This window comes from Choloepus didactylus, chromosome 13 (genome assembly GCF_015220235.1).
Source record: "Choloepus didactylus isolate mChoDid1 chromosome 13, mChoDid1.pri, whole genome shotgun sequence".
NCBI classification, from domain to species: domain Eukaryota; kingdom Metazoa; phylum Chordata; class Mammalia; order Pilosa; family Megalonychidae; genus Choloepus; species Choloepus didactylus.
Window position 1 is genome coordinate 8,290,385 of NC_051319.1, and position 27,954 is coordinate 8,318,338.

Consider the following 27,954-nt stretch of genomic DNA (forward strand, 5'->3'; position numbering starts at 1 on the left):
AGCCCAGAACCTCCCTTGGGGGACAGCGCTCACCTGTGACGTAGCACAGTTATCCCGCAGCAGAAGACCCAGGATGCACGGCTTGGAAGAGGGACCCACTCGCAAGTCCCAGGGACCATACGCCAATACCAAGGACTTGTGGGTCAGCGGCAGAGACAAACTGTGGCAAGACTGAACTGAAGGATTAGACTATTGCAACAGCTTTCAATCTCCAGGAACACCTGGGAGATTTGATTATTAAAGCTGCCCCCCTGCCCCTAACTGCTCAGACACACACCCCATGTGCAGGGCGGGCAACACCAACTACACATGCAAGTTTGGTGCACCAATTGGACCCCACAAGACTCACACACCCAGTCACCACAAAGACAAAGTGGGGGAGAACTGGCTTGAGGGGAACAGGTGGCTCGCGGACGCCACCTGCTGGTTAGTTAAAGAAAGTATACTCCACGAAGCTGTAGATCTGATAAATTAGAGTTGAGGGTTTGAATCAGTCTACATATCCTAAAAGAATCCTATCAAATTAAGCAAATGCCAAGAGGCCAAAAACAACAGAAAATTTTAAAGCATATGAAAAAAACAGCCAATATGGATAACCCAAGCCCAAACACCCAAATCAAAAGATCAGAGGAGATAGAGTACTTGGAGCAATTAATCAAAGAACTAAGGACAAACAATGAGAGCATAGCACAGGATATAAAGGACATGAAGAAGACCCTAGAAGAGCATAAGGAAGAAATTGCAAGAGTAAATAAAAAAATAGACAATCTTATGGAAATTAAAGAAACTATTGACCAAATGAAAAAGATTCTGGATACCCATAGTACAAGACTAGAGGAAGCTGAACAGCGAATCCATGACCTAGAGGATGACAGAGCAGAAAATGAAAGAATGGGGAAAAAAAATCGAAAAAATCAAAATGGACCTCAGGGATATGATACATAATATAAAATGTCCAAATATAAGACTCATTGGTGTTCCAGAAGGGGAAGAGAAGGGTAAAGGTCTAGGAAAAGTTTTCAAAGAAATTGTTGGGGAAAACTTCCCAAATCTTCTAAACACCATAAATACACAAATCATAAATGCCCAGCAAACTCCAAATAGAATAAATCCAGATAAAACCACTCCGAGACATATTCTGATCAGACTGTCAAATACTGAAGAGAAGGAGCAAGTTCTGAAAGCAGCAAGAGAAAAGCAATTGACCACATACAAAGGAAACAGCATGGGACTAAGTAGTGATTACTCAGCAGCCACATGGAGGCAAGAAGGCAGTGGCATGACATATTTAAAATTGGGAGAGAGAGATTGCCAACCAAGAATTCTTTATCCAGCAAAGCTCTCCTTCAAATTTGAGGGAGAGCTTAAATTTTTCACAGACAAACAAATGCTGAGAGAATTTGCTAGCAAGAGACCTGTCCTACTTGAGATACTAAAGGGAGCCCTACTGACAGAGAAACAAAGAAAGGAGAGAGAAATAGGGAGAAAGGTTCAGTACTAAAGAGATTCAGTATGGGTACGTTAAAGGACATTAAGAGAGAGAGGCAGAAAATATATCTGACAAACATAAACCAAAGGATAGGATGGCTGATACAAGAAATGCCTGCACAGAAATAATGTTGAATGTAAATGGATTATATTCCCCAATCAAAAGATATAGATTGGTAGAATGGATCAAAAAAAAAAAATGAACCATCAATATGTTGCATACAAGAGACTCAAAAAAAAAATGAACCATCAATGTTGCATACAAGAGACTCATCTTAGACACAGGGACACAAAGAAATTGAAAGTGAAAGGATGAAAAAAAATATTTAATGCAAGCTACAGCCAAAAGAAAGCAGGAGTAGCAATGTTAATCTCAGATAAAATAGGCTTTAAATGCAAGGATGTTATGAGAGACAAAGAAGGCCACTATATACTAATAAAAGGGGCAATTCAACAAGAAGAAATAACAATCGTAAATGTTTATGCACCCGATCAGGGTGTCACAAAATACATGAGACAAACACTGGCAAAACTAAAGGAAGCAATGGATGTTTCCACAATAATTGTGGGAGACTTCAACACATCACTCTTTCCTATAGATAGATCAACCAGAGAGAAGACCAATAAGGAAATTGAAAACCTAAACAATCTGATAAATGAATTGGATTTAGCAGACATATATAGAACATTACATCCCAAATCATCAGGATACACATTCTTTTCTAGTGCTCACGGAACTTTCTCCAGAGTAGATCACATGCTGGGACGTAAAACAAGCCTCAATAAATTTAAAAAGATTGAAATTATTCAAAGCACATTCTCTGACCACAATGGAATACAATTAGAAGTCAATAACCATCAGAGACTTAGAAAATTCACAAATACCTGGAGGTTAAACAACACACTTCTAAACAATCAATGGGTTAAAGAAGAAATAGCAAGAGAAATTGCTAAATATATAGAGATGAATGAAAATGAGAATACAACATAACAAAACCTATGGGATGCAGCAAAAGCAGTGCTAAGGGGGAAATTTATAGCACTAAATGCATATATTAAAAAGGAATAAAGAGCCAAAATCAAAGAACTAATGGATCAGCTGAAGAAGCTAGAAAATGAACAGCAAACCAATCCTAAACCAAGTAGGAGAAAAGAAATAACAAGGATTAAAGCAGAAATAAATGACGTAGAGAGCAAAAAAAACAATAGAGAGGGTAAATAACACCAAAAGTTGGTTCTTTGAGAAGATCAACAAGATTGACAAGCCCCTAGCTAGACTGACAAAATCAAAAAGAGAGAAGACCCATATAAACAAAATAATAAATGAGAAAGGTGACATTACTGCAGATCCCAAAGAAATTAAAAAATTATAAGAGGATACTATAAACAACTATATGCTAACAAACTGGATAATGTAGAGGAAACGGACAATTTCCTGGAAACATATGAACAACCTAGACTGACCACAGAATAAATAGAAGACCTCAACCAACCCATCACAAGCAAAGAGATCCAGTCAGTCATCAAAACCTTCCCACAAATAAATGCTCAGGGCCAGATGGCTTCACAGGGGAATTCTACCAAACTTTCGAAAAAGAACTGACACCAATCTTACTTAAACTCTTTCAAAACATCAAAGAAAATGGAACACTACCTAATTCATTTTATGAAGCTAACATCAGTCTAATACCAAAACTAGGCAAAGATGCTACAAAAAAGGAAAACTATAGGCCTATCTCCCTAATGAATATAGATGCAGAAATTCTCAACAAAATAATTGCAAATCGAATCCAAAGACACCTTAAAAAAATCATACACCATGACCAAGTGGGGTTCATTCCAGGCATGCAAGGATGGTTCTAGAAAATCAATGTATTACAAGTCGGTAACAAATCAAAAGAGAGGAATCAAATGATCACCTCGATAGATGCTGAAAAAGCATTCGACAAAATCCAACGTCCCTTTTTGACAAAAACACTTCAAAAGGTAGGAATTGAAGGAAACTTCCTCAGTATGATAAAGAGCATATATGAAAAACCCGCAGCCAGCATAGTACTCAATGGTGAGAGACTGAAAGCCTTCCCTCTAAGATCAGGAACAAGACGTGGATGCCCGCTGTCACCACTGTTACTCGACATTGTGCTGGAAGTGCTAGCCAGGGCAGTCCGGCAAGACAAAGAAATAAAAGGCATCCAAACTGGAAAGGAAGAAGTAAAACTGTCATTATTTGCAGATGATATGGTCTTATATCTGGAAAACCCTGAGAAATCGACGATACAGCTACTAGAGCTAATAAACAAATTTAGCAAAGTAGCGGGATACAAGATTAATGCACATAAGTCAGTAATGTTTCTATATATTAGAAATGAACAAATTGAAGAGACACTTCAGAAAAAGATACCATTTTCAATAGCAACTAAAAGAATCAAGTATCTAGGAATAAACTTAACCAAAGATGTAAAAGACCTACACAAAGAAAATTATATAACTCTATTATAAGAAATAGAAGGGGACTGTATTAGTTAGGGTTCTCTAGGGAAACAGAATCAATGAGTGATATCTATGAATATAAGATTTATAAAAGTTACTCAGGCAGATGTGGGTATGCACGAGTCCAAATTCTGTAGGGCAGTTAGCAAACTGGCAACTCCAATGAAGGTGTTCGATGATCTCAGGAAATGAACTGGCAACTTCAATGAACTCCTTGGGAAATGAAGTGGGATCTTCAACGAACGTGTTTGATGAACTCCTCAGGAAACAAACTGGCAACTTCGATGAATTCCTCAGGAAATGCTTCGCTGGGCAGCCGAAGAAGTGAAGGTCCTCCATCTGTCTTAAAAGTCTTCAGCTGATTGATTGGATTAAATCCAGCCAACTACATTCTCTCATTGTGGAAGACACGCCCTTTGCTGAGTTATCATTCACAGCTGTAGCCAGTTGACTGATGATTTAATAAATCAGCCTGTTGGTTTATTAACTAGCCACAAACATCCTCACAGCAATGGTTACGCCAGTGCGTGTTTGACCAGACAGCTGGGTATCATCATCTGGCCAAGTTGACACATGAACCTAACCATCACAGTCTACCCCTTGTCAACTTGGCAGTTATACACATCACTTAAAACCATACTTTATCTCTAAGTAGAGAACAATGACAGAGATATATTTCACCTGACAGTACTCCACTGTGCAGCGTACAACTGGAAACACACTAAATCTCTCCAGAATAGGGTGCAAGTCCTTGGGTGACAATAACTCTTAAAATTCATTTCCTTTAGCTTAAATATAGCAAAACGAACAGTACAGCTTATGCCATATGATAAGGGGATAAGACAGAGATGAAAGCAAAGATGTTTGCTTTACAGACAAATACAACATATAACAAAACAAGGAGGAAATATTCATGCCATCATAGTCCTCGTTTCTGTAACTGGTCACGTGGCCGTAGTTCATATTTATCACTACGTTTTTCCACTACCCATTCCATATTCCCTTACCCTCAGCAAGTGCTTCAGCTGGCCGTGGTTCTTTGCCTGGTGGGGTGACCCAAATCTTTATTCCTGACGTTTCTTGGCCGTTGGTAGTCCTGCCTGGATTGGGTTGTTGCAGTTTTCCATTGACTTTAATCATAGGACATGGTAGTACTAAGAGACGCCCTAGGGGATCTCCTGTATTCCAGGAAAATTCTTTACTTCCATTATGTAGTTGCAGTGCTATTTCCCCTTGGTAGTCAGGATCAATCACCCCAGCCAGTACAGTAATCCCCTTCCTTGCATAAGAAGCCCAAAGTTGCCAGGTGGCAGTCTTAACTTACAGTTCTATGGGATTATTGTTGTGTTTCCTAGTGGAAGCACTCCTCCTTTTGGAACAAAGACTTGTAGACCAGCCAAAGTTAAGCTTGCAGGGACAGGAAGCAAAAATTTACCTAGTGGATCACTAGGAGTGATAGTGGTCCCACTCCTGTTTCCACCCCTTGATTCCTGGACCCATGAATCCTGGCTGTGGGAGAAACAGCACCATAGAGTGGACGCTGATTCAGAGCATACACAGCCTCCTGGAGAACACTGCCCCAACCCTGCAAGGTATTGCCACCTAGTTGGCGCCATAATTTAGTCTTCAACAGGCCATTCCACCGTTCTATCAACCCAGCTGCCTCTGGATGATGGGGAACATGGTAAGACTACAGAATTCCATGAGCATGTGCCCATTCCCTCACTTCATTTGCTGCGAAGTGGGTTCCCTGGTCTGAAGCAATGCTGTGTGGAATACCATGATGGTGGATAAGGCATTCTGTAAGTCCATGGATGGTAGTTTTGGCAGAAGCATGTCGTGCAGGGAAGGCAAACGCATATCCAGAGTATGTGTCTATTCCAGTAAGAACAAATCGCTGCCCCTTCCATGATGGAAGTGGTCCAATGTAATCAGCCTGCCACCAGGTAGCAGGCTGATAACCTCGGGGAATGTCGCCGTATCGGGGACTGAATGTGGGTCTCTGCTGCTGGCAGATTGGACACTCAGCAGTGGCTGTGGCCAGGTCAGCCTTGGTGAGTGGAAGTCCATGTTGCTGAGCCCATGCATAACCTCCATCCCTACCACCATGACCACTTTGTTCGTGAGCCCATTGGGCAATGACAGGAGTTGCTGGGGAAAGAGGCTGATTGGTATCCACCGAACGGGTCATTTTATCCACTTGGTTATTAAAATCTTCTTCTGCTGAAGTCACCGTCTGGTGAGCATTCATGTGGGACACAAATATCTTCATATTGTTTGCCCACTCAGAAAGTTGTATCCACATACCCCTTCCCCAGACTTCTTTGTCACCAATCTTCCAATCATGTTCCTTCCAAGTCCCTTACCATCCAGCCAAACCATTAGCAACAGCCCATGAATCAGTATACAAACGCACCTCTGGCCAGTTCTCCTTCCAAGCAAAGTGAACAACCAGGTGCACTGCTCGAAGTTCTGCCCACTGGGCATCCCAGAAAGGGGCTGCAGTGCTGCAGCTGTCCACTTTCGGGTGGTGCCTGCATATCGTGCAGAACCATCTGTAAACCAGGCCTGAGTTTTCTCTTCTTCAGTCAACTGTAAGGAACTCCCCAAGATGCCATCACTATGGGCTGGGAAAGAGAAGGTAAGGGGGAAGGAGTGGGAGCCATGGGCATTTAGGCCACTTCCTCATGTAACTTACTTGTACCTTCAGGACCTGCTCGAGCTCTATCTTGTATATACCATTTCCATTTTATGATGGAGTGCTGCTGTGCACGCCCAACTTTATGGCTTGGTGGGTCAGACAATACCCAGGTCATGATAGGTACTCAGGTCTCATGGTAACTTGGTGGCCCATGGTTAAGCATTCTGTCTCTACTAAGGCCTAGTAGCAGGCCAACAGCTGTTTCTCAAATGGAGAGTAGTTATCTGCAGAGGATGGTAAAGCTTTACTCCAAAATCCTAAGGGCCTGCGTTGTAATTCTCCTATAGGAGCCTACCAGAGGCTCCAAACATCATCTCTATTTGCCACTGACACTTCCAGCACCATTGGGTCAGCTGGATCATACGGTCCAAACAACAGAGCAGCTTGCACAGCAGCCGGGACATGTCACAGACCCTCATCTTGTTCTCAAAGAGTCCAAGTAAGTGTTGTGCCTCTTTTTTGGTCATAGGAGGGGCCAGATGCAACAGCTTATCCCTCACCTTAGAAAGAATATCTCAACAGGCCCCACACCACTAGACACCTAGAAATTTTACTGTGGTGGAAGGCCCCTGTATTTTTGTTGGATTTATCTCCCATCCTCTGCCACGCAAATACCTTACCAACAAATCTAGAGTAGTTGTTACTTCTTGCTCACTAGGTCCAGTCAACATGATATCATCAATATAATGGACCAGTGTGATGTCTTGTGGGAGGGAGAAATGATCAAGATCCCAGCGACAATATTATGGCATAGGGCTGGAGAGTTGATATAACCCTGAGGTAGCACAGTGGATGTAAACTGCTGGCCTTGCCAGCTGAATGCAGACTGTTTCTGGTGGTCCTTACAGCAATTGAGAAAAAAGCATTTGCTGGATCAGTAGCTGCATACCAGGTACCAGAGGATGTGTGGATTTGCTCAAGCAATGATACCACATCTGGAACAGCAACTGCAATTGGAGTCACCACCTGGTTAAACTTAGGATAATCCACTGTCATCCTCCAAGGACCCATCTGTATTCTGCACAGGCCAAATAGGAGAGTCGAATGGGGACGTGGTGGGAATCACCACCCCTGCGTCCTTCAAGTCCTTAAGAGTGACATTAATCTCTGCAGTCCCTCCAGGAATCTGGTATTGCTTCTGGTTTACTATTTTGCTAGGCAGAGGCAATTCTAGTGGCTTCCACTTGGCCTTTCCCACCATAATAGCCCTCACTCCAGGAGTCAGGGAACCAATGTGAGGATTCTGCCAGTTGCTGAGTATGTCTATTCCAATTATGCATTCCAGCACTGGGGAAATAACCACAGAATGGGTCCGGGGACCCACTGGACCCACTGTGAGACGAACCTGAGCTAAAACTCCATCGATCACCTGACCTTCATAAGCCCCAACTCTGACTGGTGGACCAGAGTGACGTTTTGGGTCTCCTGGAATTAATGTCACTTCTGAACCAGTGTCTAATAATCCACGAAATATCTGATCATTTCCTTTTCCCCAATGCACAGTTACCCTGGCAAAAGGCTGTAGGGCCCCCTGGGGAAGGCTGGGAGGAAGATTAACAGTATAAATATTTGGCAGTGTAACAGGGTCCTTCCCCAAGGGTGCCCAGCCCTCCCTTTGTTCAAGGGGCCCTGGATCTGTAAACTATCTCAAGTCTGGGAATTAAGGGGCCATGACTCTCTTGTTTTTGTAATTCAAGGGAGATTTTTGTTTGCTTGACCTAGAATTCTTCTACCTATATAGTTCAAACAAGAATTTAGTTGCTTGCCCATCTGTTTTACTGCTTGGTACCCCATGATCTACTAGCCAACGCCATAAGTCTCTGTGAGTCATATTATTTTTATTACTGCTTTGAGCCTGTTTTCCATTATGGTAGCCACGCCCACCTTGTCTGTGGTGATTAACTGCAGCCACTTGGCTTCTGCTGATTCGGGACCCAGTTATCCCCATTGTGTTTAAGGATTCCAGTTCAGTGACAGCAGTTCCTACAGTAATATCTGACATACAGAGAAGGATGACTACAGGGCTCTTCAGGGATGATGGAGCTAGTCTCACAAATTTATTCCTCACAGTCCTGGTAAAAGGTGTGTTCTCTGGACATTCCAGGGGTGTGTGAGCAGGTCTTCCACGATAAATCCACTTTAACATTCCAGTCTCTCTAAGTCTTTGAATCCCCTCTTCTACATTATACCAGGGCAGTTCTGGCATTTCAACCTCAGGTAATGCCAGCCACCTTTTGATCCTTGCTTGTTTCAGCCAGCCACCCAAATAAAATGTCAGTGCCCTTTCTAACCCCTCAAGCTACAACATTGAATGCAGAATCTCTGCTTAATGGGCCCATATCAGAAATTCAGCATGATCCAACCTTATATTCCTTCCACCATTATCCCACACCCTTAATATCCATTCCCCTACATATTCTCCTGGTTTCTGTCTGTATAAGTTGGAAAACTCATGGAGTTCTTTTGCAGCGTAGCATAGTTCCTCATGGGTCACGCTTTGTATCTCACCTTTTGGGGCCTGTTGGGACTTTAGTCTAGTTATAGGTCTTGAAGCAAAGACTGGTGGTGGGAGTGGGTCATGATCAGAGTTAGAATTATCCCTCAAGCCATTTACCTCAGGACATTCTGTTGCATTTTCATCTCTTAAAACCGGATTAATCTCTTCAGACAGGAGTGAGGGCTGCTTCCTCAGGGGAGGTGATTACAGGATTAGCAGGCACTGAAGGGTTAATCTCTTTAGATGGAGGGTGGATGGCAAGCTCCTTATGGCAGACTGGAGGTGGGGAAGCTGTTTCCTCAGGACAGCCCTCTACAGGTAAATCTAACAATGACTCAGTAGAATCCAGGGTTCCAATGTCCTCGCTGTCATTATTATATCAATCCATATGTCCCCATCCCAAGTTTCAGGATCTCATTTTTTTCCAATCAGTGCCTTCACTTTAACAGCAGACACCCTGAGAGGTTGCGATTTTGTTTACATTGTAAATCTGCTACTCGCACAATGAGAGTCTGCGTCTGGTTTTTAGAAACCTCAAGTCTGTGGGCACAGGAAATAAGATTTTGTTACAGGGCACACATAGAAACCTTTATATCTGTCATATGGTGTTTAAGTTTTAAATTTGACGCCTTTAGCTCATCCCTTTCCCTTACAACTTTATCCAGTGTTATCTGAGAGCAGCCAGCCAACATCATTATACCTCTTAATTCTGCAAAACTCTGTGAAGATGTCGAAAACACTGTCACTCAGAGCCTTGCTTTGTACAAGAGTATGATTAGGAGAATCAAACGGTGCTATTTTGCGTATCTCCTTTGCCAACCCATGCCATGGACTGTCAGTGCCCTCTTGATTATTGGAAATGGGGTCATTAGTGCCTTTGAATCTAATCAGAGTGGAAAACAAATTGTAAAAGCCCATTTTAAGATTTTGTTTCTCAAGAACCACTCCTGATACCAAGTTGTATTAGTTAGGGTTCTCTAGGGAAACAGAATCAATGAGAGATATCTATGAATATAAAATTTATAAAAGTGACTCATGCAAATGTGGGTATGCATGAGTCCAAATTCCGTAGGGCAGTCAGCAGACTGGCAACTCCAACGAAGATGTTCAACGAACTCAGGAAATGAACTGGCAACTTCAACGAACTCCTCAGGAAATGAACCAGGATCTTCGACGAACATGTTCGATGAACTCCTCAGGAAATGAACTGGGAACTTTGACGAACCCCTCAGGAAATGCTTTGCTGGGCAGCTGAAGAAGTGAAGGTCCTTCATCTGTCTTGCTTTAAAGTCTTCAACTGCTTGATTGGATTAAATCCAGCCAACTACATTCTCTCATTGTGGAAGACACGCCCTTTGCTGAGTCATCATTCACAGCTGTAGCCAATTGACTGATGATTTAATAAATCAGCCTGTTGGTTTATTAACCAGCCACAAACATCCTCACAGCAATGGTTAGGCCAGTGCTTGCTTGACCAGACAGCTGGGTATCATGATCTGGCCAAGTTGACGCATGAACCTAACCATCACAGGGACCTTAAAAGATGGAAAAATATTCCATGTTCATGGATAGGAATGGTAAATGTCATTAAGATGTCAATGCTACCCAAACTCATCTGAAGATTCAATGCAATCCCAATCAAAATTCCAACAACCTACTTTGCAGACTTGGAAAAGCTAGTAATCAAATTTATTTGGAAAGGGAAGATGCCTCGAATTGCTAGACACTCTAAAAATGAAAAACGAAGTGGGAGGACTTACGCTCCCTGACTTTGAAACTAATTATAAAGCCACAGTTGTCAGAACAGCATGATTCTGGCACAAAGATAGACATATTGATCAATGGAATCAAATTGAGAATTCAGAGATAGACCCCCAGCTCTACGGCCGGCTGATCTTTGATAAGGCCCCGAAAGCCAGTGAACTGGGACATAACAGTCTTTTCAACAAATGGGGCTGGGAGAGTTGGATATCCAAATCCAAAAGAATGAAAGAGGACCCCTACCTCACACCCTACCCAAAAATTAACTCAAAGTGGATCAAAGATCTCAATATAAAAGACAGTACCATAAAACTCCTAGTAGATAATGTAGGGAAGCATCTTTAAGACCTTGTATTAGGTGGCCACTTCCTAGACTTTATACCCAAAGCACAGGCAACAAAAGAAAAAATAGATAAATAGGAACTCCTCAAGCTTAGAAGTTTCTGTACCTCAAAGGAATTTGTCAAAAAGGTGAAGAGGCAGCCACCTTAAAGGGAAAAAATTTTTGGAAACCATGTATCTGACAAAAGACTGATATCTTGCATATATAAAGAAATCCTACAACTCAATGACAATAGTACAGACAGCCCAATTATAAAATGGGCAAAAGATATGAAAAGACAGTTCTCTGAAGAGGACATACAAATGGCCAGGAAACACATGAAAAAATGTTCAGCTTCACTAGCTATTAGAGAGATGCAAATTAAGACCACAATGAGATACCATCTCACATCAATTAGAATGGCTGCCATTAAACAAACAGGAAACTACAAATGCTGGAGGGGATGTGGAGAAATTGGAACTCTTATTCATTGTTGGTTGGACTGTATAATGGTTCAGCCACTCTGGAAGACAGTCTGGCAGTTCCTTAGAAAACTAGATATAGAGTTACCCTTCGATCCAGCGACTTCACTTCTTGGTATATACCCGGAAGATCTGAAAGCAGTGACACAAGCAGATATCTGCACGCCAGTGTTCATAGCAGCATTATTCACAATTCCCAAGAGATGGAAACAACTGAAATATCCTTCAGCAGATGAGTGGATAAATAAAATATGGTATGTACACATGATGGAATACTATGCGGCTGTAAGAAGGAACGATGTCATGAAACATGTGACAACATGAATGAACCTTGAAGACATAATGCTGAGCGAAATAAGCCAGGCAGAAAAAGAGAAATATGCTACCACTAATGTGAACATTGAAAAATGTAAAACAAATGGTTTATAATAGAGAATGTAGGGGAACTAGTGATAGCAATTAAGGAAGGGGGAATGATAACCCATTAAGAACAAATAAGCTATCGTGGGTAAATTTAATGTTCTGGGAATGCCCAGGAATGACTATGGTCTGTTAATTTCTGATGGATATGGTAGGAACAAGTTAACAGAAATGTTGCTGTGTTAGGTTATTTTCTTGGGGTAGAGTAGGAAAATGTTGGAAGTAAAGTAGGTAGATTAGTTGTCTTTTTTTTACTCCCCTGTTACGGTTTGTTTGAAATGGTTTTTTAATTGTATGTTTAAAAAAATTTTTTTTTTGATACAGTTGATTTAAAAAAGACGTTAATTTAAAAAACAAACAAACAAACAATGAAAGAAATAATGCAGAGCCCCCTTGAGGAGCAGGTGGAGAATGCAGGGGTGTTGGGCTTCCCCACCTCGATGGTTGCTGATGTGCTCACAGACATAGGGGTCTGGTGGTTTGATGTGCTGAGCCGTCTACCACAGGACTTGCCCTTGGGAAGACTGTTGCTGCAAAGGAGAGGCTAGGCCTCCCTATAATTGTGCCTAAGACCCTTCTCCAGAATGCCTCTGTTGCTCAGATGTGGCCCTCTGTCTCTAGCTAAGCCAACTTGGCAGGTGAAATCACTGCCCTCCCCCCTACGTGGGATCTGACACCCAGGGGAGTGAATCTTCCTGGCAACATGGAATATGACTCCCAGGGAGGAATCTAGACCCAGCATCATGGGATGGAGAACATTTTCTTGACCAAGAGGGGGACGTGAAAGGAAATGAAATAAGTTTCAGTGGCTGAGAGGTTCCAGAAGGAGCCGAGAGGTCCTTACGCACAATATAGACAACCCTTTTTAGGGGTTCTAATGAATTGGAAGAGCTAGCAGTAAATACCTGAAACTGTCAAAACTACAACCCAGAACCCATGAATCTTGAAGACGATTGTATAAAAATTAGCTTATGAGTGGTGACAGTGTGATTGAGAAAGCCATATGGACCGCACTCCCCTTTGTCTAGTTTATGGATGGATGAGTAGAAAAATGAGGGAAGAAAAAAAAAGTGCACCCAGTGTTCTTTTTTTCTTTCATTGTTCTTTTTCACTTTAATTTTTATTATTATTTTTGTGTGTGTGGTAATGAAAATGTCAAAAATTAATTTTGGTGATGAATACACAACTATATAATGGTACTGTAAACAATTGAATGTATGCTTTGTTTTGTATGACTGCATGGTATGTGAATATATCTCAATAAAATGTAAAAAAATGTTTAAACATAACATATTTGTTTTCTCCATTGACATCCTTCTTTAAACTTCTAATGTCAGGCGTATGAAACTTGTCGCTACATGTAAATGTATAATCCTTATTCTACACTGGATAACTTATCAGTAGTTAATGAGATTTCACATTAGTATTGTCACTATCATTCAAAATGGGTGATGATTTGAGTAGGAAGAAGGATCTACAGCCAAGCTGAGTACTATTTAAATAGCTGTTTTCATAATATGAAATCCAAGGAATGCTTCCTGTTTTTGTGTGTATGTGTATGTATGTATGTATATACATATATATGTATGTGTGTATATATATGTATATAACTTTGTGAGCTACTAGAAATAATTTGACAACCATCTCCAACTTTTTCCAAGCTCTGTGCAAGAATTTTGAGAAATGATTTGCTGTAGTGTACAAGTTTCTTGTTGGAGCAGTCAGGTGCTCTGGGACCTAGGCTTCTTACTATCACTAGCTATTTAAGAACAGTAATTGTAAGTTCTCTGTATTTCAGTTTTCTTTATTGTAAAAAGAATAATAAATAATACCTACTCTGTGAGAATAAAAATATTTGATTTTTAAAATATCATAATTACTATATAAATGTATAGGTTAGGGAGGCAGCTTTGCATTATATAATTATACAATTACATTATTCTGGGATACCTGGATTCCTGTCCTACCTGTATTATTTACTAATAATATATTAGTATGATATATCTAATAATAATATTGAATTAAAAAACAAACAAAAAACGCTTGAGTTCTCTTTGAGTTTCCTCATCTATAAAATGAAGGAGTTCGTCTAGATGACTTGAGGTCTTTTACAGCTCTAGCATTAAAAGAGTAAGCAGCTAAGCTTTAAGTGCTGAATTCCTTCAACAGTTAACACCATTACCAACCTTTAAAATAATTTGTCATGTAATAAGAGGATAAATTACTGCCATATTAGGAAAATCAAAGATTATATTTTCTCTTCAGCAAATATGGTAGGATCCATTTGTAATAGTGTTTATTTTTATTTTTAAATCTTTATTTTATTTGTAATAGTGTTTATGTTAGAGATTACATATTGACACAAGAATGCCATGTATTAAGCTTTCCATATTATATTGCTAATGGATATACTGTGTCATCTTTTTATTTAAGACAGCACATTTATATATTGTGAACCTCTAGACTGGGACTATGACTTGACTTATCTTTATAACAAAATCTAACTTAATGATAACATATTTTCTTTGAAGTTTTATGATATCTGTTTAAGCTATTTTGCCTGAGGTGACTTAGGGCAGAAGTAGAAAAAGAAAAGAAAATTTCAGTGATCAAGTGAATGTTTTATAACTTTTTGGTGAGTAATAGCCTATACAAATTTTTTTTGAATAATAGGCTATATAATCTTTTGGTGAATAATAGGCTATATTATAATAATATAAGAAGAGCTTAAACAGACTATGACTGATTTAAATATTAGTGTTTAGCAGTTGTTACTTTTATAATACATTCATCCAAATTTAGCGTCACTGGTTATAAGCAAATTTTCTGTCAAGATACAAGATGTATTTATGAGTTTAGTATATTTGTCAGGAACAGTTGATGCTCCTGTAACAATATATATTTATTTTTAAGGTATAAAACCAAGGAAAAGGAAGACTTTTGCTTTGCCAGGAATAATTAAAAAAGAAAAAGATGCAGAGTCTGTGTAAGTATGCTAAATATTGGCAAAACCCTTTTCATTTTTATAAGTGATCAGGAATAAGACTATTGTTTTGAATTTGAAAGAAAAAATTCTTTTGGAAATAACTAAGTTTATATGTCTAAAATGTGAAAAATACAAATGTTTTTAAATAAATACATTTGCTAGTTCTTTGTTTTAGAAATATTTTCTCCTATTATTTTAACATTTTAAGACATTATAGAAGAACACTTGAAGTGTCTGGAAATTAAAAATTTTAAATAGTCTTGTTTTATAAAATAATACATACATAGTCTGATAAATTAAGCAAAAGTACAGTGAAGAAGCTAAAAACCCTTCAAAATGCTAATGCCTAAAAGAAAACTCATGCTCAATAATTTGATGATAATCCTTTTAGACAACTCTAAGTAAGGCACTTAGTGATAAATGTATCCATAAATGGAAAGTGCTAAGTGGAGGAGGAAAAAAGCCCTAACATTTTTTACTATTTATACTAGGTCATCATTTTTGGATGTGGTATTTGATCCATTTTTAAATCTGATTTGCCTTTTTTTGAAAAATAAAAAATCAGTATACAAAGAATTTATAATTAGCATACAAGAAATTTAACTAGTATTAGTTAAGCAGAGTTTTCATCCTTGGCTGCACATTAAAATTTCATGGGAAATTAAAATAAATAAACCTGTGCTCAGGCCTCACCTCAGCCAGTTAAATCAGAGTCTCTAGGTTAAAGACCCAGCATAGTTTTTGTTTGGTTTGTTCTGTTTTAAATAGCCCATGTGACTCCTAATATGCACCCAGGATTGAGAATCATTGAACTATGATTATTCAGAGACAAACTAGAATTAAAGGAATCGTATGATAATTACTCAGACTGTTTAGACTGAAGAGATACTAATCAAAAGTCTTGCGTGATTTGTTGACCCACTAACATTGGCTAAAAGTTAGTTTATGTGGACAGTGGTTAATAGTACTATTTAAGAATCTTTCATCAGTTGTAACAAATGTAAATACTGTTAAAAAACAGTAGAATTACAAAAAAGTGCTTTCATCAATGTAACAAATTTTCAACAATAATGCAAGTGTTGGTAGTGGGGTGGTGTACGGGAATTCTGTATGTTATGCATGATTGTTCTGTAAACCCACAACTTCTCTAAATTTATAAAAAAGTTAAATTCCCTACTTTTTCTACCATAATCAGTGGAATTAGCATGAGATCTAATATTTTGGTGGGTCTTCTTATTTTTAATGTAAGAGAACAACTTTTGCTTTGGGAGTTCTTGCCTCCAGCCTAGTTATATTTCTGTCTTCAGAGTTTCTCCCCTTCTAATTGTCTGAATCTTCGTCACTCCTAAGGAGTATTTGGTTAACAAACTGCTACCAGTTACAAAGTGAAATGCATCTACATTCATCATCTTTTCTGGAAATGTCTTTCTTACGCATTTAAGAAGGGGGTATTTTTATTATATTGGATGTGCATGTTGAAGTCTAAACATTTGATTTTTTAAGTGAATTTTCAAAATGTGGCTAGTTCATGTGCTAATGACTGTATTGTCAAGGGCGATGGCCTTAACTTAAAATATTTTTATAATGTATGGCCTTTACAACTGTTCATTAAGGGAGCTCGTAATATCTTTGTATATATTCCATGTTTTTAAAAGTTTTTCATAATCAGTCGTTTCCCAACGTGATCATTAAGCCACTTAGATATTGGGATATTTTTACCCATGAGAAAACTAGGGCAGAAAGTTTAAACCACTGGATCACTATCACCTTCTTTCAACACTTTTTTTTGTTCGTTCATTCACTCATTCACTCATTCATTCATTTTCTTCAATACTTTTTGGCAAGAAAAATCTTAGAATTCACTTTGCTTGAAATGCTGGAAGCCCTTGGCATGCCTCTTCTGAGCCTTGAAGGCTTTTGAAATGCCAGCAATTGCAGAGGAGGAGTCCCGCTCAGAGCTTTTCCTTCCATGTCTCACACAGCCCACTGTGAAGCCAAACAGATGTGTGCTTTACCAGCAAGACTGGAGAGTTCTGGTTTAAGGCCAGAAAATAAGCTATTTGGAACTTTAACACTTAGTTTTAAATTAAAATTTTAAATATATCTGTAAAAAAAAAAAGAAATGTTCTAGAATTTTAAATGATTTGGTTCTGTAAGGGATTGAATTTAATATTATAGTGCTTTTTGTAGAACATTTCCTCAGTGTGTTCATGTGCTTTTGATTCACTACTATTTCTCATCTACCAACAATAAGGAAGCTGCATTTCAAAATTTGCAATTTTAAGTGACTTTTAAGTGGATATAAAGACTGCATTTACCCTCAGTTTGGGTTGAAATCATTGTGGTCTTTTTTTCATTTTTCCAGTCTATTCATTCTATCTTTCTTTAATAAAGCTCTTCAATTTTTAGATTTTTCTGGTTTGTGCTTAGTCTTTGAGTTGGTAGAGATTACCTATTTAACAACTCAATATATTATTTTAGTACTTTTTGTTGTTCATTTGACTGTTAAGGTACCTACTGCCTATATCTTTTCAGTCCATTGTTAAAGTGACAGTTTCTGATATTACATATAGCTTTAATTGTCTCAAGCCAAAGAATATGTAACTGACCCAAATGTCTTTTATATCTGCACTCTAATTTTTCTTTGCAAATTTGTTTTGGAGTATATAAGTAGAAATTCTTCTAGCCTTATTTCTCATGGTTTCACTGACCTTAAGTTTTCATCTGTAGGTCTTTATTTGCTTAATTGAGAAGGCTGGTCATCTTATGTTTTAGTTTTACATTTAAAATAATAGTTTTCATTAGCTTATATCCATACTCAGTATTTGGTTATCAGTTAAATGATAAATACCAATTCTCAGCCACATATTAAGACTAGAAAATTATTCCAACTCAAAGTCTAATTATTCATTTAACATATTTAGAATAAACTGGTTTTGACTTCCATATATATTAGGTTATAGAAATACTTCAAATGAAACAGTTTTTAAAATTTTGATTTAATGTCATTTACCATTTTTTACCAATAAATATAAATTTATCCACTGGTGTTAAGTTTTAAGACTTCTTGCCATTTAATATAGACTTTTTTTTTTTTAGCCAAGCTTTCTTGAGGGATTTTTTTTTTTTTTTTAACCTTTCTCTACTTAAAGAATTAAAAGCCACTAGAAATCCTTGTAGAACTGGCAACTTCCTTAATATGGTGCATGAGTATGTTCACGAAAAGAAGTATTTTTGAAAATAGTTTTTAGAGTACTTGTAAGCTATTTATGTTTGATTTTGTCATGTATTATGGAAATAGGAGTACTTTCTTATAAAATTTTAAATAACAGTAAATTTTAATCTTTATGTTTTGGTTTCTTTAAATATAATTTTTAGAATTTAATAAGAAAGTTTTGTTTAAATATTAAGGTATATAATTTAAGCATATTATAATTAGCAAACATTTTTAATAATTGAATATTTCTAATACTTTGTTTGTTTTAATAGGGAATGCCCCGATTCAGATTCACTTGTAAGTAGATTTAACTTTGATATAATAACATCAGCTTTTTTCATTAGGAAAAACACAGCAGAGATGGGTGTAGTTGTTTACCAGTCTTTCAAAGAGAAATACTAACCATGTTGTTGCAAATTCAATATTAAAATTATTCTACAAATGCAGTTTTGGCTTTACGTTGCTAGATGCTTTCCTATTAAATAGAAGGTATTTCTAACGTTACCTTTGAAAAGTGGACGTTTTAGTTTGAAATGGAGTGGTGCTATATTATATTGCTTTTTCTTGGGAAACATGCTGGAGCTCAAATCTGCCTATTGCATTCTGAAATGTGATGTTTTTACTAATTTATCCTCAAAGCTATTAAAATACTACCTTATCTATTCCTGAATTTGAGTTTTTGTTTTTAGAGATTGTCATTTCAGAAACAACAGTAGCAGTAATAACCATGGTCAGTATTTTCTGTGGTTTTCATTTTGTTTTGTTTTAAAAATTGAAGGTTTGTTTATATTTCTTGTTTAATCCTATTCTTTATATATAATTTAAGAAGATATAAAATGGAACTCCCTGTGTTTACATTGGGAGAGTAGATTTATCAAATGCTGTAATTAATGAGTAGACAAGACACATTTTTCAAACTGATCGTTAGACATTGATCATGTTGATAAGTGTAGGAGGGTCAAACTGTCTCCTTTGCTTATAGTTTGTGCTTGTGTAACTATTATTTCCTTTGGCCCAATCAGTTTCATTTTTTTTAGAGTATAATGGTGTACCAAAAAAAAAGAACTAACAGTATTTTGTGAACCATTGGGTTTTTTGTTACTTAACTAAAATAAAACCAGTATTTTTGTTTAAATTTTCAGCTTTAAAATAAGAAAGTTATGATTTTGTGAATAAATTTATAGTGAAGGTAAAGAAACAGCTTCTAATGAGTTCTATGGTTAAAAACCTCAGAGTATTTGAGTCATTGTATTTACCTTACCACTTGTGTATTTTGATACCCTGGGTTTACTGATAATGAAAAGGTCCCCAGATGTATTTGGCGTTTACTTTTGGTACTCATCATGCATTTTATGTCTGAATTATTTATAGCATTATATTTGATGATTGCAACATTTAGCAACGTTCTTAGGTTGATTTTATGTTTGGTTTTATATGTACTCCCTTCAAATAAAATATAATTCTCTCATTGATACTGTTGTATAATGATCAGTATTATCAGTTTTGAACTTTAGTCAGTTCTTATCTGGAATTAGGAAAGTGTTTTTGAAGTGGACACAAAATTCTAATGTCAATAGGAAATAATTGATAAATTTGTGTATAACGGAAAAATTTATATAATTTTTAAAAATTCACCAAGAAAGGGCATCACCAAAGACAAACTGGAAGAGCATACTTGCAACACGTCACAAGGTGCGTGTGTTGCAAGTATGTATAAAGTTTTTATACAAATCAAAACAGAAAGTAAGGACTCAGTAGAAAAAGGGCATATATAAAAACAAGCAGTTTTCATAAAAAGTATTTAAAACTATCAATAAACCTAATGAATTTTGCTCCAAATCATATTCTCGTTCTAATTCAAATCAGAGTAAAGCCACTATTTTATTTTCGCCTATCATACTGGCCAACATTTTTAAGTTTGATACACATATACCTTTGGTAGGAATGTAAATTGGTATAATCTGTCTTGTGGGTAGTTTGGGAATATCTCCTCAAATAAAAAATGCACTTTCTTTTTGATCAAGTAATCCCATCACTAGGTGCTTGCTGTTAGGGCTATATGTGCAAGACTTTTTCAAGATATATAAAGAAAGAGAAAGAGATGTTTATTTCAGCATTGTTTATATTAGCAAAAACTGGAAACACTGAAGCATCCATCAAAATAGGTAATAGTCACATGTTATAAAGAATTAGGTTGATCTGTGTCTGCTAATATGGAAAGAGCTTACTAAACAAAAGTAGTTTGATCTCTTAAGTAGTCATGGTTTTGGAAATAAAATATAAATGTGTGGGTATATGTGTTATCTTTTCTTTTTTTTTTTTTTCAGAATACATTAAACAAACTTAATTGTGGTTACCTTTAGGGAGAGAGATTACAATAGTGGTCAGCAGGGAAGTGAAGCTTTCTTTTTTGTTGTTCTATCTTATTTATGACCTATATATATCTTACTAATTACTTAAAAATTTCAGTAGGCTATTTTGGTAGGGAAATTATTGTTCACTTTTTTGTTCCTTTTTTTAAGGTTTGTGTAATTAAAAAAAAATTTGGAGGGACCATGTCTTTCAAAGGTTGACCAGGGAAGTATGAATTGCTTTTTATTTTTTTATTTTATTTTTTGCAAATTTCCCCCTTCCAAACAAAGAGATTAAAAAATATTCCATTGACTTTTGAGCTCCATTCCAATATATTTCTTTAAAACACCACCACATGGCTTCTTCATACTGCTTTTGACTTAATGCTTTGCTTCAGTAGTGTGGGCCCCTAATATGGAAAGCATGGGTTGAATTAGGCAAAGGTGTAAGCAGGTAAAATATAAGTTTTTCTTAATAGCAAGTATTTCTAGCATTGAAAAGCTAGTACTACTGAGAATTGCTTTTTATTAAATTTGGAAATAATTGTGAATTTATAGGAAGTTGCAAAGACAGTACAGAGAAGTCCCATGAGCCCTCATGCAGTTTCTCCCAGTGGTAACATTTTGCAGAGCTATGGTATAGTGGCATAACTGGAAACTGATATTAATATAGTAAAAAACAGAATATTTCCATCACCACAATGTTTGAAGTGAGTTTCATTTAGATAGCCTATAGTTGAGTCATGTTTTTTAATTCACTGTATTTATCTTTGTCTTTTAATAGGTGTATTTAGACCACTTAAATTTAATGTAATTATTGGTATGTTAGGGCTTAAGTCTGCTATTTTACTTTTTGTTTTCAGTTTATTCCATCTTTTTCTTTTTTCTTGCCTTCTATGGGTTATTTTAACCATTTTTTAGAACTCTACTTTGATTTATATATAGTTTTATGTCGTAAAATTTGCCCTTTTAACCATTTTTGAGTTTACACTAAGTAGCATTAAATACATTTACAGTGTTGTGCTACCATCAACACCCTCTATTACAAAAACTTTTTCATCACCCTGAACAGAAGCTCTGAACCTATTAAGCTCCACGTTCCAGCTCTCCCCAGCTCCTGGTAACCCTTAGTCTACTTTCTTCTCTATGGATTTGCTTATTCTAGATATTTCATATAAATGGAATCATATAGTTTATGGCCTTTTGTGTCTGGCTTCTTTCACTTAGCATGTGTTTTCAAGGTTTATCCATGTTGTAGCATATATCAGAACTTTATTACTTTTTATGGCTGAATAGTATTCCATTGTATAGATGGACCACATTTTGTTTATTCATTCATCTCTTGATAGGCACTTGGGTTATTTCTACCTTTTGGCTATTCTAGATGCTGCTGTAAACATCAGTGTACAAGAATCTTTTTAAATCCTTGCTTTCAATTCTTTTGGGTGTATATCTAGGGGTGGAATTACTAAGACATATGGTAATTCTGTTTAACCTTTTTGTGTAGTGTTTTTTGAGTGGACACTTGGTTTTCTGTTCTATTCCTCTGTAAAGTATTAATTTTTTCATAAGGCAGTTAACTTGGATTTAAACTGCAAACTCTATTTCTTGATCGGTAGCTCAAATCTCAGTTTAGTTCTTTTAACCTTAGCTGTGGTGCTTTGGAGTCTGCCCTGGGCTCCGCTAGAGATTTGGGCATAGTTTCCATATGTGGAATCTGGGACTCCCCCTTTCTGGGAATACCCCTTCAGTTTCCAACATCTGTCCTCTGTTTCTTCAGGCTAGAAAGGCTTCAGGTTTCTATCAGCTGGAGCATTCTCTAAGGCTAGAATCTGTAAAAATGGAAAATTCACCCTTCCTCCAAATGTCAACTTCCCTCCAAAATCTGCCAGCTTTGGGTTATTCTCTCTGGTACCTTCAGATAGGTTTTTTGGTTTTGTTTTGTTGGGATGTTTTGACCAGAGTTGATAGTTGTAATCTGCAAGAGGTTGGTCCAAAAACAGTTATGCAGCCATGTAAAAAGCAGCTCAGTATTACTCTAAATTATTACATAATTATTAATCATATTATATAGTGAACTGTAAACAAATTTAAGAGTAGTGTCAGTTATCAAATCCTAAGGAGAGCCTGTGGGAAACTAAGTTTCTGGGGCCCTTGGAATAGAGATAAAGTATTTTGAAGAAGTTTCTTTGTTGTTAAAATATTTTAAAGTATTATTTGCATATTAACAAGCACTATATAGATCTCAAAGAAAGTGCTCAACTCTAGGCTTAGAACTACATTGCTCATCAACTTTTAGTCTGTGAAATCTGCTCTTTACCCTACAGCAGATTTTTTTTACTTCTAGCCTTTAATCCAATCTTTTAATTCACTGCTGGCTACATGAGACTGTTTATACAGCCTGGAAGGTATAGCCATGTAAATATTGTTCTCAGTTCTCCCTGATCTTGTGCGGTACCTGCCTTTCAGTCTGTAGTGTTTTATAGCCCTCTTGCTGAGCTTCAGAAAGTGATTAGAGGAAGAACAGCAAACATGCCAGTAGAAAGACTTTTGCAGCCCAATTACAACTCCCATTCCTTGACATTCTTTTTTCATTTCTCTTTAATTTTTTTCATTTTTAAAACTTTTAACTTGGAAATAATTTTTAACTAATAAAAATGCAATAATAAAATAGAATATGTTATAACCTTTACTTTTACCGCATTTGCTTTAACATTTGTGTTTTCTCTGTATATGTATGTGCATGTGTTTTTGTATGTGTATATTTATTTCCCATCCATTTGAGCATAAACTAATTATATACAACATGACCCTTTCCCCCTAAACACATAAGTGTATATTTCCTAAGAATAGAAATATTCTCTTGCCTATCCATTGTAGCAATCAACTACAGCAAGTATAACATCAATCCAGTACTTTCATCTCATCTGCCACTTGTATTCCAGTTTTGTCAACTTGATGTCCTTTATAGCATTTCCCCCCTACAGTACAAGTGTGAATGTAGGGTCATTTATGGTTAAGTTGTCATGTCTCTTAGCCTCCTGTAATCTGGACCATTTCCACAATTTTCCTTTCTCTTTATGACATTGACATTTTTAAAAAATGCAGTCCTTCCCACCCCCCTTTTTTTTTTTTTTTTTAAATCTTCATTTTATTGAGATATGTTCACATACCACGCAGTCATACAAAACAAATTGTACTTTCGATTGTTTACAGTACCATTACATAGTTGTACATTCATCACCTAAATCAATCCCTGACACCTTCATTAGCACACACACAAAAATAACAAGAATAATAATTAGAGTGAAAAAGAGCAATTGAAGTAAAAAAGAACACTGGGTACCTTTGTCTGTTTGTTTCCTTCCCCTACTATTCTACACATCCATCCATAAACTAGACAAAGTGGAGTTTGGTCCTTATGGCTTTCCCAATCCCATTGTCACCCCTCATAAGCTACATTTTTATACAACTGTCTTCGAGATTCATGGGTTCTGGGTTGTAGTTTAATAGTTTCAGGTATCCACCACCAGCTACCCCAATTCTTTAGAACCTAAAAAAGGTTGTCTAAAGTGTGCGTAAGAGTGCCCACCAGAGTGATCTCTCGGCTCGTTTTGGAATCTCTCTGCCACTGAAGCTTATTTCATTTCCTTTCACATCGCCCTTTTGGTCAAGAAGATGTTCTCCATCCCACGATGCCGGGTCTACATTCCTCCCCGGGAGTCATATTCCATGTTGCCAGGGAGATTCACTTCCCTGGGTGTCTGATCCCACGTAGGGGGGAGGGCAGTGATTTCACCTTTCAAGTTGGCTTAGCCAGAGAGAGAGGGCCACATCTGAGCAACAAAGAGGCATTCAGGAGGAGACTCTTAGGCACAAATACAGGGAGGCCTAGCCTCTCCTTTGCAGCAACCGTCTTCCCAAGGGTAAAACCTACGGTAGAGGGCTCAACCCATCAAACCACCAGTCCTCTATGTCTGTGGTCATGTTAGCAACCATGGAGGTGGGGTAGGCGAATACCCCTGCATTCTCCACAGGCTCCTCAAGGGGGCACTACATCTTTTTTTTTTTTTCCCTTGTTTGTCTTTTTTCTTTCTTTCTTTCTTTTTTTTTTTTTAACTTTCCCTTCTTTTTTGAATCAACTGTATGAAAAAAAAAGTTAAAAAGAAAACAAACATACAATAAAAGAACATTTCAAAGAGACCATAACAAGGGAGTAAGAAAAAGACAACTAACCTAAGATAACTGCTTAACTTCCAACATGTTCCTACTTTACCCCAAGAAAGTTACATAATATAGCAACATTTCAGTGAACTTGTTCCTACTACATCCATCAGAAATTAACAGACCATAGTCATTTCTGGGCATCCCCAGAACGTTAAATAGCTTATCTGTTCTTCTTGGATTATTGTTCCCCCTTCCTTAATTGCTCTCTACTGCTAGTTCCCCTACATTCTACATTATAAACCATTTGTTTTACATTTTTCAAAGTTCACATTAGTGGTAGCATATAATATTTCTCTTTTTGTGCCTGGCTTATTTCGCTCAGCATTATGTCTTCAAGGTTCATCCATGTTGTCATATGTTTCACCAGATCGTTCCTTCTTACTGCCGCGTAGTATTCCATCGTGTGTATATACCACATTTTATTTATCCACTCATCTGTTGAAGGACATTTGGGTTGTTTCCATCTCTTGGCAATTGTGAATAATGCTGCTATGAACATTGGCGTGCAGATATCTGTTTGTGTCACTGCTTTCCGATCTTCCGGGTATATACCGAGAAGTGCAATCGCTGGATCGAATGGTAGCTCTATATCTAGTTTTCTAAGGAACCGCCAGACAGACTTCCAGAGTGGCTGAACCATTATACAGTCCCACCAACAATGAATAAGAGTCCCAGTTTCTCCACATCCCCTCCAGCATTTGTAGTTTCCTGTTTGTTTAATGGCAGCCATTCTAACCGGTGTGAGATGGTATCTCATTGTGGTCTTAATTTGCATCTCTCTAATAGCTAGTGAAGCTGAACATTTTTTCATGTGTTTCTTGGCCATTTGTATTTCCTCTTCAGAGAACTGTCTTTTCATATCTTTTGCCCATTTTATAATTGGGCTGTCTGTACTATTGTCATTGAGTTGTAGGATTTCTTTGTATATGCAAGATATCAGTCTTTTGTCAGATACATGGTTTCCAAAAATTTTTTCCCATTGAGTTGGCTGCCTCTTTACCTTTTTGAGAAATTCCTTTGAGGTGCAGAAACTTCTAAGCTTGAGGAGTTCCCATTTATCTATTTTCTCTTTTGTTGCTTGTGCTTTGGGTGTAAAGTCTAGGAAGTGGCCTCCTAATACAAGGTCTTGAAGATGTTTTCCTACATTATCTTCTAGGAGTTTTATGGTACTTTCTTTTATATTGAGATCTTTGGTCCATTTTGAGTTAATTTTTGTGTAGGGGGTGAGGTAGGGGTCCTCTTTCATTCTTTTGGATATGGATATCCAACTCTCCCAGCCCCATTTGTTGAAAAGACCATTATGGCTCAGTTCGGTGACTTTGGGGGCCTTATCAAAGATCAGTCGGCCATAGATCTGAGGGTCTATCTCTGAATTCTCAATTCGATTCCATTGATCTATATGTCTATCTTTGTGCCAGTACCATGCTGTTTTGGCAACTGTGGCTTTATAATAAGCTTCAAAGTCAGGGAGTGTAAGTCCTCCCACTTGGTTTTTCTTTTTTAGAGGGTCTTTAGCAATTCGAGGCATCTTCCCTTTCCAAATAAATTTGATAACTAGCTTTTCCAAGTCTGCCAAGTAGGTTGTTGGAATTTTGATTGGGATTGCATTGAATCTGTAGATGAGTTTGGGTAGAATTGACATCTTAATGACATTTAGCCTTCCTATCCATGAACATGGAATATTTTTCCATCTTTTAAGGTCCCCTTCTATTTCTTTTAGTAGAGTTATGTAGTTTTCTTTGTATAGGTCTTTTACATCTTTGGTTAAGTTTATTCCTAGGTACTTGATTTTTTTAGTTGCTATTGAAAATGGTATCTTTTTCTTGAGTGTCTCTTCAGTTTGTTCATTTCTAGCATATAGAAACATTACTGACTTATGTGCATTAATCTTGTATCCCGCTACTTTGCTAAATTTGTTTATTAGCTCTAGTAGGTGTATCGTCGATTTCTCAGGGTTTTCTAGATATAAGATCATATCATCTGCAAACAATGACAGTTTTACTTCTTCTTTTCCAATTTGGATGCCTTTTATTTCTTTGTCTTGCCGGATTGCCCTGGCTAGCACTTCCAGCACACTGTTGAATAACAGTGGTGATAGCGGGCATCCTTGTCTTGTTCCTGATCTTAGAGGGAAGGCTTTCAGTCTCTCACCATTGAGTACTATGCTGGCTGTGGGTTTTTCATATATGCTCTTTATCATGTTGAGGAAGTTTCCTTCAATTCCTACCTTTTGAAGTGTTTTTATCAAAAAGGGATGTTGGATTTTGTCAAATGCTTTTTCAGCATCTATTGAGATGATCATTTGATTTTTCCCTTTCGAGTTTTTAATGTGTTGTAATACATTGATTGTTTTTCTTATGTTGAACCATCCTTGCATGCCTGGAATGAACCCCACTTGGTCATGGTGTATGATTTTTTTAATGTGTCTTTGGATTCGATTTGCAAGTATTTTGTTGAGGATTTTTGCATCTATATTCATTAGGGAGATTGGCCGGTAGTTTTCCTTTTTTGTAGCATCTTTGCCTGGTTTTGGTATTAGATTGATGTTAGCTTCATAAAATGAGTTAGGTAGTGTTCCATTTTTTTCAATGTTTTGAAAGAGTTTGAGTAAGATTGGTGTCAGTTCTTTCTGGAAATTTTGGTAGAATTCCCCTGTGAAGCGATCTGGCCCTGGGCATTTATTTGTGGGAAGATTTTTGATGACTGATTGGATCTCTTTGCTTGTGATGGGTTGGTTGAGGTCTTCTATTTCTTCTCTGGTCAGTCTAGGTTGTTCATATGTTTCCAGGAAATTGTCCATTTCTTCTACATTATCCAGTTTGTTGCCATACAGTTGTTCATAATATCCTCTTATAGTTTTTTTAATTTCTGCAGGATCTGCAGTTATGTCACCTTTTTCATTCATTATTTTGTTTATATGGGTCTTCTCTCTTTTTGATTTTGTCAGTCTAGCTAGGGGCTTGTCAATCTTGTTGATCTTCTCAAAGAACCAACTTTTGGTGATATTTATCC

The 27,954-nt window shown here is 37.2% G+C and overlaps 1 protein-coding gene across 1 annotated transcript in view; it reads left to right on the top strand.

The window, feature by feature from the left end:
- The window catches only part of FCHO2 (FCH and mu domain containing endocytic adaptor 2), a 168,437-nt gene that overhangs the window by 85,954 nt on the left and 54,529 nt on the right, over positions 1 to 27,954 (top strand). The window contains 2 exon segments of the mRNA XM_037802054.1: positions 15,075 to 15,147; positions 18,637 to 18,661. Of these exon segments, the coding sequence (XP_037657982.1) occupies positions 15,075 to 15,147; positions 18,637 to 18,661 (98 nt within the window).